The sequence below is a fragment of the Scardinius erythrophthalmus genome (assembly GCF_964197995.2).
Source record: "Scardinius erythrophthalmus genome assembly, contig: HAP1_SCAFFOLD_761, whole genome shotgun sequence".
Classification (NCBI taxonomy): domain Eukaryota; kingdom Metazoa; phylum Chordata; class Actinopteri; order Cypriniformes; family Leuciscidae; genus Scardinius; species Scardinius erythrophthalmus.
The window spans coordinates 1-12,500 of NW_028295860.1; the positions used below are offsets into that span (position 1 = coordinate 1).

General features: G+C 55.0%; 1 protein-coding gene across 1 annotated transcript in view; it reads right to left on the reverse strand.

Annotated features, from left to right (window-relative positions):
* Positions 1-398: 398 nt before the first annotated feature.
* Positions 399-12,500, reverse strand: part of LOC308686767 (geranylgeranyl transferase type-1 subunit beta-like) — a gene marked incomplete at both ends in the record, with an annotated part of 15,273 nt that continues 3,171 nt past the window's right edge. Inside the window, 3 exons of the mRNA XM_081395203.1 lie at positions 399-444; positions 7,845-7,977; positions 12,423-12,500. The exon at positions 12,423-12,500 is cut by the window's right edge and continues 74 nt beyond it. Coding sequence (XP_081251329.1) covers positions 399-444; positions 7,845-7,977; positions 12,423-12,500 — 257 coding nt within the window. The remainder of the gene's footprint in view (positions 445-7,844; positions 7,978-12,422) is intronic.

Consider the following 12,500-nt stretch of genomic DNA (forward strand, 5'->3'; position numbering starts at 1 on the left):
AAAGCGTGTTTAACAGTCTGATCCTTCAGTCAATATTAGACCTGATCAAACAGACTGATCTCATTTATATCAGGACTGACTTAACAACATTAGTTACGAACACACTCATCCCACTTCATTTGCCTTGTGAAAGTCATTTTCAGTTCTAACAATGCAGTTTTTACAAACTTAACCAAACTGCAAACACTGGACATAAAGACACTTTCCACATCTGCAAGAACCAGATCAGTAAAATATTTCACACTCCAAACAGTGAATGTTGATGTTGAAACTCAGAAAACTCTTTAGACGTGCTTGAATGAAAGCACTTCCTACACTGAGTTCCTGGGAAGGTGTTCACAGAGCGATCAGGCGTTTATCAGCAGTGTTCAGTGTGTGTAAAACAGTGTAAAACGCACCATGTGACTCCAGTCCGGCTCCTTGACCAATCCCACTGTCATACGACTGCAGGAGGAAAAACACGAATAGCGGGTCAGTGAAACTAGTTCATCAAGACATCAAGAATCAGTCTCAACATCAGTTCAGCCAAATATGATTATTCACTCCATCTCCAAACCTGCATGACTTACTTTCTTCTGTAAAAACACAAAAGAAGATTTTTTTTTCTGTCCATAGAGTGAGTCAATGTTCACATTCTTCAAAATATCTTCTTTAGTATCTCGCAGAAAGGAAACGAGAGAATGATGATTTGTGTGTGTACTGAAACATGTCACATGTTTATGATGACCTGCACTCACTGCCTGTCCTGAACTAGCCGGAGTCAAGAAGCGGATTTACTCCGTTTATAGCAGGAAGACACTGGATTACATCATGCTCCCCTCGGCTCTACCTTTGACCCCGACTGACCCTGTCCGCTGAAGATCAGGGAGTGAAAGCAAGTGTGTTTTTGCTCCAGGATAGCGGTGAGGATTGAGTTACGGGAGGAGGGGATTGTGGGATTCACTGTGCTGAGGATGGACTAACGGGAGGAGGGGGGGATTGTGAGACTCACTGTGCCGAGGATGGAGTTACAGGAGGAGGGGGGGATTGTGAGACTCACTGTGCTGAGGACTGAGTTACAGGAGGAGGGGGGGATTGTGGGACTCACTGTGCCGAGGATGGAGTTACAGGAGGAGGGGGGGATTGTGAGACTCACTGTGCTGAGGACTGAGTTACAGGAGGAGGGGGGGATTGTGAGACTCACTGTGCTGAGGACTGAGTTACAGGAGGAGGGGGGGATTGTGGGAGTCACTGTGCCGAGGATGGAGTTACAGGAGGAGGGGGGGATTGTGAGACTTACTGTGCCGAGGATGGAGTTACAGGAGGAGGGGGGGATTGTGGGAGTCCCTGTGCCGAGGATGGAGTTACAGGAGGAGGAGGGGATTGTGGGAGTCCCTGTGCCGAGGATGGAGTTACAGGAGGAGGGGGGGATTGTGAGACTCACTGTGCCTAGGATGGAGTTACAGGAGGAGGGGGGGATTGTGAGACTCACTGTGCCGAGGATGGAGTTACAGGAGGAGGAGGGGATTGTGGGACTCACTGTGCCGAGGATGGAGTTACAGGAGGAGGGGGGGATTGTGAGACTCACTGTGTCGAGGATGGAGTTACAGGAGGAGGAGGGGATTGTGAGACTCACTGTGCCGAGGATGGAGTTACAGGAGGAGGAGGGGATTGTGGGACTCACTGTGTCGAGGATGGAGTTACAGGAGGAGGAGGGGATTGTGGGACTCACTGTGTCGAGGATGGAGTTACAGGAGGAGGAGGGGATTGTGGGACTCACTGTGCCGAGGATGGAGTTACAGGAGGAGGAGGGGATTGTGGGAGTCACTGTGCCTAGGATGGAGTTACAGGAGGAGGAGGGGATTGTGGGAGTCACTGTGCCGAGGATGGAGTTACAGGAGGAGGAGGGGATTGTGAGACTCACTGTGCCGAGGATGGAGTTACAGGAGGAGGAGGGGATTGTGGGACTCACTGTGTCGAGGATGGAGTTACAGGAGGAGGAGGGGATTGTGGGACTCACTGTGCCGAGGATGGAGTTACAGGAGGAGGGGGGGATTGTGGGAGTCACTGTATCGAGGATGGAGTTACAGGAGGAGGGGGGGATTGTGAGACTCACTGTGCCTAGGATGGAGTTACAGGAGGAGGAGGGGATTGTGGGACTCACTGTGTCGAGGATGGAGTTACAGGAGGAGGGGGGGATTGTGGGACTCACTGTGCCGAGGATGGAGTTACAGGAGGAGGAGGGGATTGTGGGACTCACTGTGTCGAGGATGGAGTTACAGGAGGAGGGGGGGATTGTGGGACTCACTGTGCCGAGGATGGAGTTACAGGAGGAGGGGGGGATTGTGAGACTCACTGTGCCGAGGATGGAGTTACAGGAGGAGGGGGGGATTGTGAGACTCACTGTGTCGAGGATGGAGTTACAGGAGGAGGAGGGGATTGTGGGACTCACTGTGTCGAGGATGGAGTTACAGGAGGAGGAGGGGATTGTGGGACTCACTGTGCCGAGGATGGAGTTACAGGAGGAGGAGGGGATTGTGGGAGTCACTGTGCCGAGGATGGAGTTACAGGAGGAGGGGGGGATTGTGAGACTCACTGTGCCGAGGATGGAGTTACAGGAGGAGGGGGGGATTGTGAGACTCACTGTGTCGAGGATGGAGTTACAGGAGGAGGAGGGGATTGTGGGACTCACTGTGTCGAGGATGGAGTTACAGGAGGAGGAGGGGATTGTGGGACTCACTGTGCCGAGGATGGAGTTACAGGAGGAGGAGGGGATTGTGGGACTCACTGTGCCGAGGATGGAGTTACAGGAGGAGGGGGGGATTGTGAGACTCACTGTGCCGAGGATGGAGTTACAGGAGGAGGGGGGGATTGTGAGACTCACTGTGTCGAGGATGGAGTTACAGGAGGAGGAGGGGATTGTGGGACTCACTGTGTCGAGGATGGAGTTACAGGAGGAGGAGGGGATTGTGGGACTCACTGTGCCGAGGATGGAGTTACAGGAGGAGGAGGGGATTGTGGGAGTCACTGTGCCTAGGATGGAGTTACAGGAGGAGGAGGGGATTGTGGGACTCACTGTGCCGAGGATGGAGTTACAGGAGGAGGAGGGGATTGTGAGACTCACTGTGCCGAGGATGGAGTTACAGGAGGAGGAGGGGATTGTGGGACTCACTGTGTCGAGGATGGAGTTACAGGAGGAGGAGGGGATTGTGGGACTCACTGTGCCGAGGATGGAGTTACAGGAGGAGGGGGGGATTGTGGGAGTCACTGTATCGAGGATGGAGTTACAGGAGGAGGGGGGGATTGTGAGACTCACTGTGCCTAGGATGGAGTTACAGGAGGAGGAGGGGATTGTGGGACTCACTGTGCCGAGGATGGAGTTACAGGAGGAGGAGGGGATTGTGGGACTCACTGTGTCGAGGATGGAGTTACAGGAGGAGGAGGGGATTGTGGGACTCACTGTGCCGAGGATGGAGTTACAGGAGGAGGGGGGGATTGTGAGACTCACTGTGCCTAGGATGGAGTTACAGGAGGAGGAGGGGATTGTGAGACTCACTGTGCCGAGGATGGAGTTACAGGAGGAGGAGGGGATTGTGGGACTCACTGTGCCGAGGATGGAGTTACAGGAGGAGGAGGGGATTGTGGGAGTCCCTGTGCCGAGGATGGAGTTACAGGAGGAGGGGGGGATTGTGGGAGTCACTGTGTCGAGGATGGAGTTACAGGAGGAGGAGGGGATTGTGGGACTCACTGTGCCGAGGATGGAGTTACAGGAGGAGGGGGGGATTGTGAGACTCACTGTGCCTAGGATGGAGTTACAGGAGGAGGAGGGGATTGTGAGACTCACTGTGCCGAGGATGGAGTTACAGGAGGAGGAGGGGATTGTGGGACTCACTGTGCCGAGGATGGAGTTACAGGAGGAGGAGGGGATTGTGGGAGTCCCTGTGCCGAGGATGGAGTTACAGGAGGAGGGGGGGATTGTGGGACTCACTGTGCCGAGGATGGAGTTACAGGAGGAGGAGGGGATTGTGGGAGTCCCTGTGCCGAGGATGGAGTTACAGGAGGAGGGGGGGATTGTGGGAGTCACTGTGTCGAGGATGGAGTTACAGGAGGAGGAGGGGATTGTGGGACTCACTGTGCCGAGGATGGAGTTACAGGAGGAGGGGGGGATTGTGGGACTCACTGTGCCGAGGATGGAGTTACAGGAGGAGGGGGGGATTGTGGGAGTCACTGTGTCGAGGATGGAGTTACAGGAGGAGGAGGGGATTGTGGGACTCACTGTGCCGAGGATGGAGTTACAGGAGGAGGGGGGGATTGTGGGAGTCACTGTGCCGAGGATGGAGTTACAGGAGGAGGAGGGGATTGTGGGAGTCACTGTGCCGAGGATGGAGTTACAGGAGGAGGGGGGGATTGTGGGAGACACTGTATCGAGGATGGAGTTACAGGAGGAGGGGGGGATTGTGGGACTCACTGTGCCGAGGATGGAGTTACAGGAGGAGGAGGGGATTGTGGGAGTCACTGTGCCGAGGATGGAGTTACAGGAGGAGGGGGGGATTGTGAGACTCACTGTGCCGAGGATGGAGTTACAGGAGGAGGGGGGGATTGTGAGACTCACTGTGCCGAGGATGGAGTTACAGGAGGAGGGGGGGATTGTGGGAGTCACTGTGTCGAGGATGGAGTTACAGGAGGAGGGGGGGATTGTGGGAGTCCCTGTGCCGAGGATGGAGTTACAGGAGGAGGAGGGGATTGTGGGAGTCCCTGTGCCGAGGATGAAGTTACAGGAGGAGGAGGGGATTGTGAGACTCACTGTGCCGAGGATGGAGTTACAGGAGGAGGAGGGGATTGTGAGACTCACTGTGCCGGGGATGGAGTTACAGGAGGAGGAGGGGATTGTGAGACTCACTGTGCCGAGGATGGAGTTACAGGAGGAGGGGGGGATTGTGAGACTCACTGTGCCGAGGATGGAGTTACAGGAGGAGGAGGGGATTGTGGGAGTCACTGTGCCGAGGATGGAGTTACAGGAGGAGGAGGGGATTGTGAGACTCACTGTGCCGAGGATGGAGTTACAGGAGGAGGAGGGGATTGTGTGAGTCACTGTGCCGAGGATGGAGTTACAGGAGGAGGAGGGGATTGTGGGACTCACTGTGCCGAGGATGGAGTTACAGGAGGAGGAGGGGATTGTGGGAGTCACTGTATCGAGGATGGAGTTACAGGAGGAGGGGGGGATTGTGGGACTCACTGTGCCGAGGATGGAGTTACAGGAGGAGGAGGGGATTGTGGGACTCACTGTGCCGAGGATGGAGTTACAGGAGGAGGAGGGGATTGTGGGAGTCACTGTGTCGAGGATGGAGTTACAGGAGGAGGAGGGGATTGTGGGAGTCACTGTATCGAGGATGGAGTTACAGGAGGAGGGGGGGATTGTGGGACTCACTGTGCCGAGGATGGAGTTACAGGAGGAGGAGGGGATTGTGGGAGTCACTGTATCGAGGATGGAGTTACAGGAGGAGGAGGGGATTGTGGGACTCACTGTGCCGAGGATGGAGTTACAGGAGGAGGAGGGGATTGTGGGAGTCACTGTATCGAGGATGGAGTTACAGGAGGAGGGGGGGATTGTGGGACTCACTGTGCCGAGGATGGAGTTACAGGAGGAGGAGGGGATTGTGGGACTCACTGTGCCGAGGATGGAGTTACAGGAGGAGGAGGGGATTGTGGGAGTCACTGTGTCGAGGATGGAGTTACAGGAGGAGGGGGGGATTGTGGGACTCCCTGTGCCGAGGATGGAGTTACAGGAGGAGGAGGGGATTGTGGGAGTCCCTGTGCCGAGGATGGAGTTACAGGAGGAGGAGGGGATTGTGGGACTCACTGTGCCGAGGATGGAGTTACAGGAGGAGGGGGGGATTGTGAGACTCACTGTGTCGAGGATGGAGTTACAGGAGGAGGGGGGGATTGTGAGACTCACTGTGCCGAGGATGGAGTTACAGGAGGAGGGGGGGATTGTGGGAGTCCCTGTGCCGAGGATGGAGTTACAGGAGGAGGAGGGGATTGTGGGAGTCACTGTGCCGAGGATGGAGTTACAGGAGGAGGGGGGGATTGTGAGACTCACTGTGCCGAGGACTGAGTTACAGGAGGAGGGGGGGATTGAGAGACTCACTGTGCCGAGGATGGAGTTACAGGAGGAGGGGGGGATTGTGGGAGTCCCTGTGCCGAGGACTGAGTTACAGGAGGAGGGGGGGATTGTGAGACTCACTGTGCCGAGGATGGAGTTACAGGAGGAGGAGGGGATTGTGGGAGTCACTGTGCCGAGGATGGAGTTACAGGAGGAGGAGGGGATTGTGGGACTCACTGTGCCGAGGATGGACTAACGGGAGGAGGAGGCGATTGTGGGAGTCACTGTGCCAAGGACTGAGTTACAGGAGGAGGAGGGGATTGTGGGATTCACAGTAGGAGGGGATTGTGAGACTCACTGTGCCGAGGATGGAGTTACAGGAGGAGGAGGGGATTGTGAGACTCACTGTGCCGAGGATGGAGTTACAGGAGGAGGAGGGAATTGTGGGATTCACAGTAGGAGGGGATTGTGGGACTCACTGTGCCGAGAATGGAGTTACGGGAGGAGGAGGGGATTGTGGGAGTCACTGTGCCGAGGACTGAGTTACAGGAGGAGGAGGGGATTGTGGGATTCACAGTAGGAGGGGATTGTGAGACTCACTGTGCCGAGGATGGAGTTACAGGAGGAGGAGGGGATTGTGAGACTCACTGTGCCGAGGATGGAGTTACAGGAGGAGGAGGGAATTGTGGGATTCACAGTAGGAGGGGATTGTGGGACTCACTGTGCCAAGAATGGAGTTACGGGAGGAGGAGGGGATTGTGGGAGTCACTGTGCCGAGGACTGAGTTACAGGAGGAGGAGGGGATTGTGGGATTCACAGTAGGAGGGGATTGTGAGACTCACTGTGCCGAGGATGGAGTTACAGGAGGAGGAGGGGATTGTGAGACTCACTGTGCCGAGGATGGAGTTACAGGAGGAGGAGGGGATTGTGAGACTCACTGTGCCGAGGATGGAGTTACAGGAGGAGGAGGGAATTGTGGGATTCACAGTAGGAGGGGATTGTGGGACTCACTGTGCCGAGAATGGAGTTACGGGAGGAGGAGGGGATTGTGAGACTCATTGTGCCGAGGATGGAGTTATGGGAGGAGGAGGGGATTGTGGGAGTCACTGTGCCGAGGATGGAGTGACAGGATTGAGTAGGGGATTGTGGGACTCACTGTGCCGAGGATGGAGTTATGGGAGGAGGAGGGGATTGTGGGACTCACTGTGCCGAGGACGGAGTTGCAGGAGGAGGAGGGGATTGTGGGATTCACAGTAGGAGGGGATTGTGAGACTCACTGTGCAGAGGATTGAGTGACAGGATTGAGGAGGGGATTGTGGGAGTCACTTTGCCGAGGATTGAGTTACGGGAGGAGGAGGGGATTGTGGGACTCACTGTGCCGAGAATGGAGTTACAGGAGGAGGAGGGAATTGTGGGATTCACAGTAGGAGGGGATTGTGGGACTCACTGTGCCGAGAATGGAGTTACGGGAGGAGGAGGGGATTGTGAGACTCATTGTGCCGAGGATGGAGTTATGGGAGGAGGAGGGGATTGTGGGACTCACTGTGCCGAGGATGGAGTGACAGGATTGAGTAGGGGATTGTGGGACTCACTGTGCCGAGGACTGAGTTACAGGAGGAGGAGGGGATTGTGGGATTCACAGTAGGAGGGGATTGTGAGACTCACTGTGCAGAGGATTGAGTGACATGATTGAGGAGGGGATTGTGGGAGTCACTTTGCCGAGGATTGAGTTACGGGAGGAGGAGGGGATTGTGGGACTCACTGTGCTCCTCCGGATGTAGTCGATGGCTCTCTGGCAGTCCATCCCAGTCCAGTCATCCAACATGTAGCAAATGCAGGCGGCACAGTACACAAACCTCATGTCGTTCTCACTGCCTTCTGGAACGGCGTAGAAGCTGCAGGCAGAAACACACACACACATTCACACCCTGATAACACACATGTGTAAGGAGAAAAAGGAGGAAGGTCAGGTGTGTGTAAGGAGAGTGATGAAGGTCAGGTGTGTGTGTAAGGGTCAGGTGTGTGTGTGTGTAAGGGTCAGTGCCCGGTTGCATAAAGTACCTTAAGTGTAATTTTCCCTTAAGTTCGCCCTTATGTTTCCCTTAAACCTAAGGGTGTTGCAGAAAAAAAACCTTAAGTGTTACTTAAGGGTTTCTTTAAGTGAAACGTCATAAACACTTAGAATTTCCCTTAAATACTGTTTTTTCACTTAAATAATCCCTTAAAAAGCGTTAAGTGTTGCATAAAACCCCTTAACGGTCATTTCCCTAAGGTTTGGAAATCGTAACCTTAAGAGTAACGCGGACAAAAATAAGACGACATGGCTGAATTTATGGAACCAGCTGAAGATCATTATGTGCCAAGAAGAATTTTTAGGGATAGGGAGAACCCTTTGGACCATTTTAGCGATGAAAAATTGTTGCAAGAATACCGATTTGATCGACGCGCAATATTTGCGCAATACATCGCTAACAAACTAGAGAGCGACCTTGACCATGTCACACATCGCAACCACTCTTTACCTGCGGTGTTACAACTGCTTATAGCACTGCGTTTTTTTGCAACTGGGAGTTTTCAGTAGTGGGATATGTTTTACATGTGCATAAATCGGCTACCATTCAATAAATGTAGGCTACAATTAGTGTGTGTATCGGATTTTCAGGTGACATTCTCAATTCATTGAGTTAACGGACGCTCTGAGGTAAAGTGTTCAGACTGCAGACTTATAGCAACGATTATATTTAATTGTACAGTACAGTCATAACATAACATAACGTACAGACATTATCTTAATTCCATAATGTCCTTAAACATAACAATATTGCTGGCCATACAGTGAGAAAGTGCGCGTAAAGTACGAGAAAGTACAGACTCCTGACGCGACACGGCGTGTTAGTGTTTTGCGTATCTATGGCAACAACAGACTTCTATAACGTGAATCCAGGATCGCTGTCGTGAAACACTTAAATTTTTCCCTTACCTAAGAGAACCGTTTAAGAGATTATATGCAACACCCTTAAGTTATTCTCTTAGGAAAGGGGAAATCGCCCCTTAAGTATCACACTTAAGGGAAAAACTTAAGGTGCTTTATGCAACCGGGCACAGGTGTGTGTGTAAGGGTCAGGTGTGTGTAAGGGTCAGGTGTGTGTGTAAGGGTCAGGTGTGTGTGTGTGAGGGTCAGGTGTGTGTGAGGTGGTGACCTGCCGTCCTCCAGCTGCAGAGCTCTCAGGCCCTCCAGACAGGCCTCTCTCCTGACGCGGCTCAGGTCGTCCCCCAGGTGTGTGTGTGAGGGTCAGGTCTGTGTGTGAGGGTCAGGTGTGTGTGTGAGAGTCAGGTATGTGTAAGGGTCAGGTGTGTGTGTGTAAGGGTCAGGTGTGTGTGTGTAAGGGTCAGGTGTGTGTGTAAGGGTCAGGTGTGTGTAAGGGTCAGGTGTGTGTAAGGGTCAGGTGTGTGTGTAAGGGTCAGGTGTGTGTGAGGGTCAGGTGTGTGTGGTCAGGTGTGTGTGTAAGGGTCAGGTGTGTGTGTAAGGGTCAGGTGTGTGTAAGGGTCAGGTGTGTGTGTAAGGGTCAGGTGTGTGTGTAAGGGTCAGGTGTGTGTAAGGGTCAGGTGTGTGTGTAAGGGTCAGGTGTGTGTGGTCAGGTGTGTGTGTAAGGGTCAGGTGTGTGTGAGGGTCAGGTGTGTGTGGTCAGGTGTGTGTGTAAGGGTCAGGTGTGTGTAAGGGTCAGGTGTGTGTGTAAGGGTCAGGTGTGTGTGTAAGGGTCAGGTGTGTGTGTGTGAGGGTCAGGTGTGTGTGTAAGGGTCAGGTGTGTGTGTGTAAGGGTCAGGTGTGTGTGTAAGGGTCAGGTGTGTGTGTAAGGGTCAGGTGTGTGTGTAAGGGTCAGGTGTGTGTGTAAGGGTCAGGTGTGTGTGGTCAGGTGTGTGTGTAAGGGTCAGGTGTGTGTTGTCAGGTGTGTGTGTAAGGGTCAGGTGTGTGTGTAAGGGTCAGGTGTGTGTGTAAGGGTCAGGTGTGTGTGTAAGGGTCAGGTGTGTGTGTAAGGGTCAGGTGTGTGTAAGGGTCAGGTGTGTGTAAGGGTCAGGTGTGTGTGTAAGGGTCAGGTGGGTGTGTGTGTAAGGGTCAGGTGTGTGTGTAAGGGTCAGGTGTGTGTGTAAGGGTCAGGTGTGTGTGTAAGGGTCAGGTGTGTGTAAGGGTCAGGTGTGTGTGTAAGGGTCAGGTGTGTGTGTAAGGGTCAGGTGTGTGTGTGAGGGTCAGGTGTGTGTGTGAGGGTCAGGTGTGTGTGTGAGGGTCAGGTGTGTGTGTGAGGGTCAGGTGTGTGTGTGAGGGTCAGGTGTGTGTGAGGTGGTGACCTGCCGTCCTCCAGCTGCAGAGCTCTCAGGCCCTCCAGACAGGCCTCTCTCCTGACGCGGCTCAGGTCGTCCCCCAGGTGTGTGTGTGAGGGTCAGGTGTGTGTAAGGGTCAGGTGTGTGTGTAAGGGTCAGGTGTGTGTGTGAGGGTCAGGTGTGTGTGAGGTGGTGACCTGCCGTCCTCCAGCTGCAGAGCTCTCAGGCCCTCCAGACAGGCCTCTCTCCTGACGCGGCTCAGGTCGTCCCCCAGGTGTGTGTGTAAGGGTCAGGTGTGTGTAAGGGTCAGGTGTGTGTGTAAGGGTCAGGTGTGTGTGTGAGGGTCAGGTGTGTGTGAGGTGGTGACCTGCCGTCCTCCAGCTGCAGAGCTCTCAGGCCCTCCAGACAGGCCTCTCTCCTGACGCGGCTCAGGTCGTCCCCCAGGTGTGTGTGTGAGGGTCAGGTGTGTGTGTGAGGGTCAGGTGTGTGTGTGAGGGTCAGGTGTGTGTGTGAGGGTCAGGTGTGTGTGAGGTGGTGACCTGCCGTCCTCCAGCTGCAGAGCTCTCAGGCCCTCCAGACAGGCCTCTCTCCTGACGCGGCTCAGGTCGTCCCCCAGGTGTGTGTGTGAGGGTCAGGTGTGTGTGTGAGGGTCAGGTGTGTGTGTAAGGGTCAGGTGTGTGTGTGAGGGTCAGGTGTGTGTGAGGTGGTGACCTGCCGTCCTCCAGCTGCAGAGCTCTCAGGCCCTCCAGACAGGCCTCTCTCCTGACGCGGCTCAGGTCGTCCCCCAGGTGTGTGTGTGAGGGTCAGGTGTGTGTGTGAGGGTCAGGTGTGTGTGTGAGGGTCAGGTGTGTGTGTGAGGGTCAGGTGTGTGTGAGGTGGTGACCTGCCGTCCTCCAGCTGCAGAGCTCTCAGGCCCTCCAGACAGGCCTCTCTCCTGACGCGGCTCAGGTCGTCCCCCAGGTGTGTGTGTAAGGGTCAGGTGTGTGTAAGGGTCAGGTGTGTGTGTAAGGGTCAGGTGTGTGTGTGAGGGTCAGGTGTGTGTGTGAGGGTCAGGTGTGTGTGTAAGGGTCAGGTGTGTGTGTGAGGGTCAGGTGTGTGTGAGGTGGTGACCTGCCGTCCTCCAGCTGCAGAGCTCTCAGGCCCTCCAGACAGGCCTCTCTCCTGACGCGGCTCAGGTCGTCCCCCAGGTGTGTGTGTAAGGGTCAGGTGTGTGTAAGGGTCAGGTGTGTGTGTAAGGGTCAGGTGTGTGTGTGAGGGTCAGGTGTGTGTGAGGTGGTGACCTGCCGTCCTCCAGCTGCAGAGCTCTCAGGCCCTCCAGACAGGCCTCTCTCCTGACGCGGCTCAGGTCGTCCCCCAGGTGTGTGTGTGAGGGTCAGGTGTGTGTGTGAGGGTCAGGTGTGTGTGTGAGGGTCAGGTGTGTGTGTGAGGGTCAGGTGTGTGTGAGGTGGTGACCTGCCGTCCTCCAGCTGCAGAGCTCTCAGGCCCTCCAGACAGGCCTCTCTCCTGACGCGGCTCAGGTCGTCCCCCAGGTGTGTGTGTGAGGGTCAGGTGTGTGTGTGAGGGTCAGGTGTGTGTGTAAGGGTCAGGTGTGTGTGTGAGGGTCAGGTGTGTGTGAGGTGGTGACCTGCCGTCCTCCAGCTGCAGAGCTCTCAGGCCCTCCAGACAGGCCTCTCTCCTGACGCGGCTCAGGTCGTCCCCCAGGTGTGTGTGTGAGGGTCAGGTGTGTGTGTGAGGGTCAGGTGTGTGTGTGAGGGTCAGGTGTGTGTGTGAGGGTCAGGTGTGTGTGAGGTGGTGACCTGCCGTCCTCCAGCTGCAGAGCTCTCAGGCCCTCCAGACAGGCCTCTCTCCTGACGCGGCTCAGGTCGTCCCCCAGGTGTGTGTGTAAGGGTCAGGTGTGTGTAAGGGTCAGGTGTGTGTGTAAGGGTCAGGTGTGTGTGTGAGGGTCAGGTGTGTGTGTGAGGGTCAGGTGTGTGTGTAAGGGTCAGGTGTGTGTGTGAGGGTCAGGTGTGTGTGAGGTGGTGACCTGCCGTCCTCCAGCTGCAGAGCTCTCAGGCCCTCCAGACAGGCCTCTCTCCTGACGCGGCTCAGGTCGTCCCCCAGG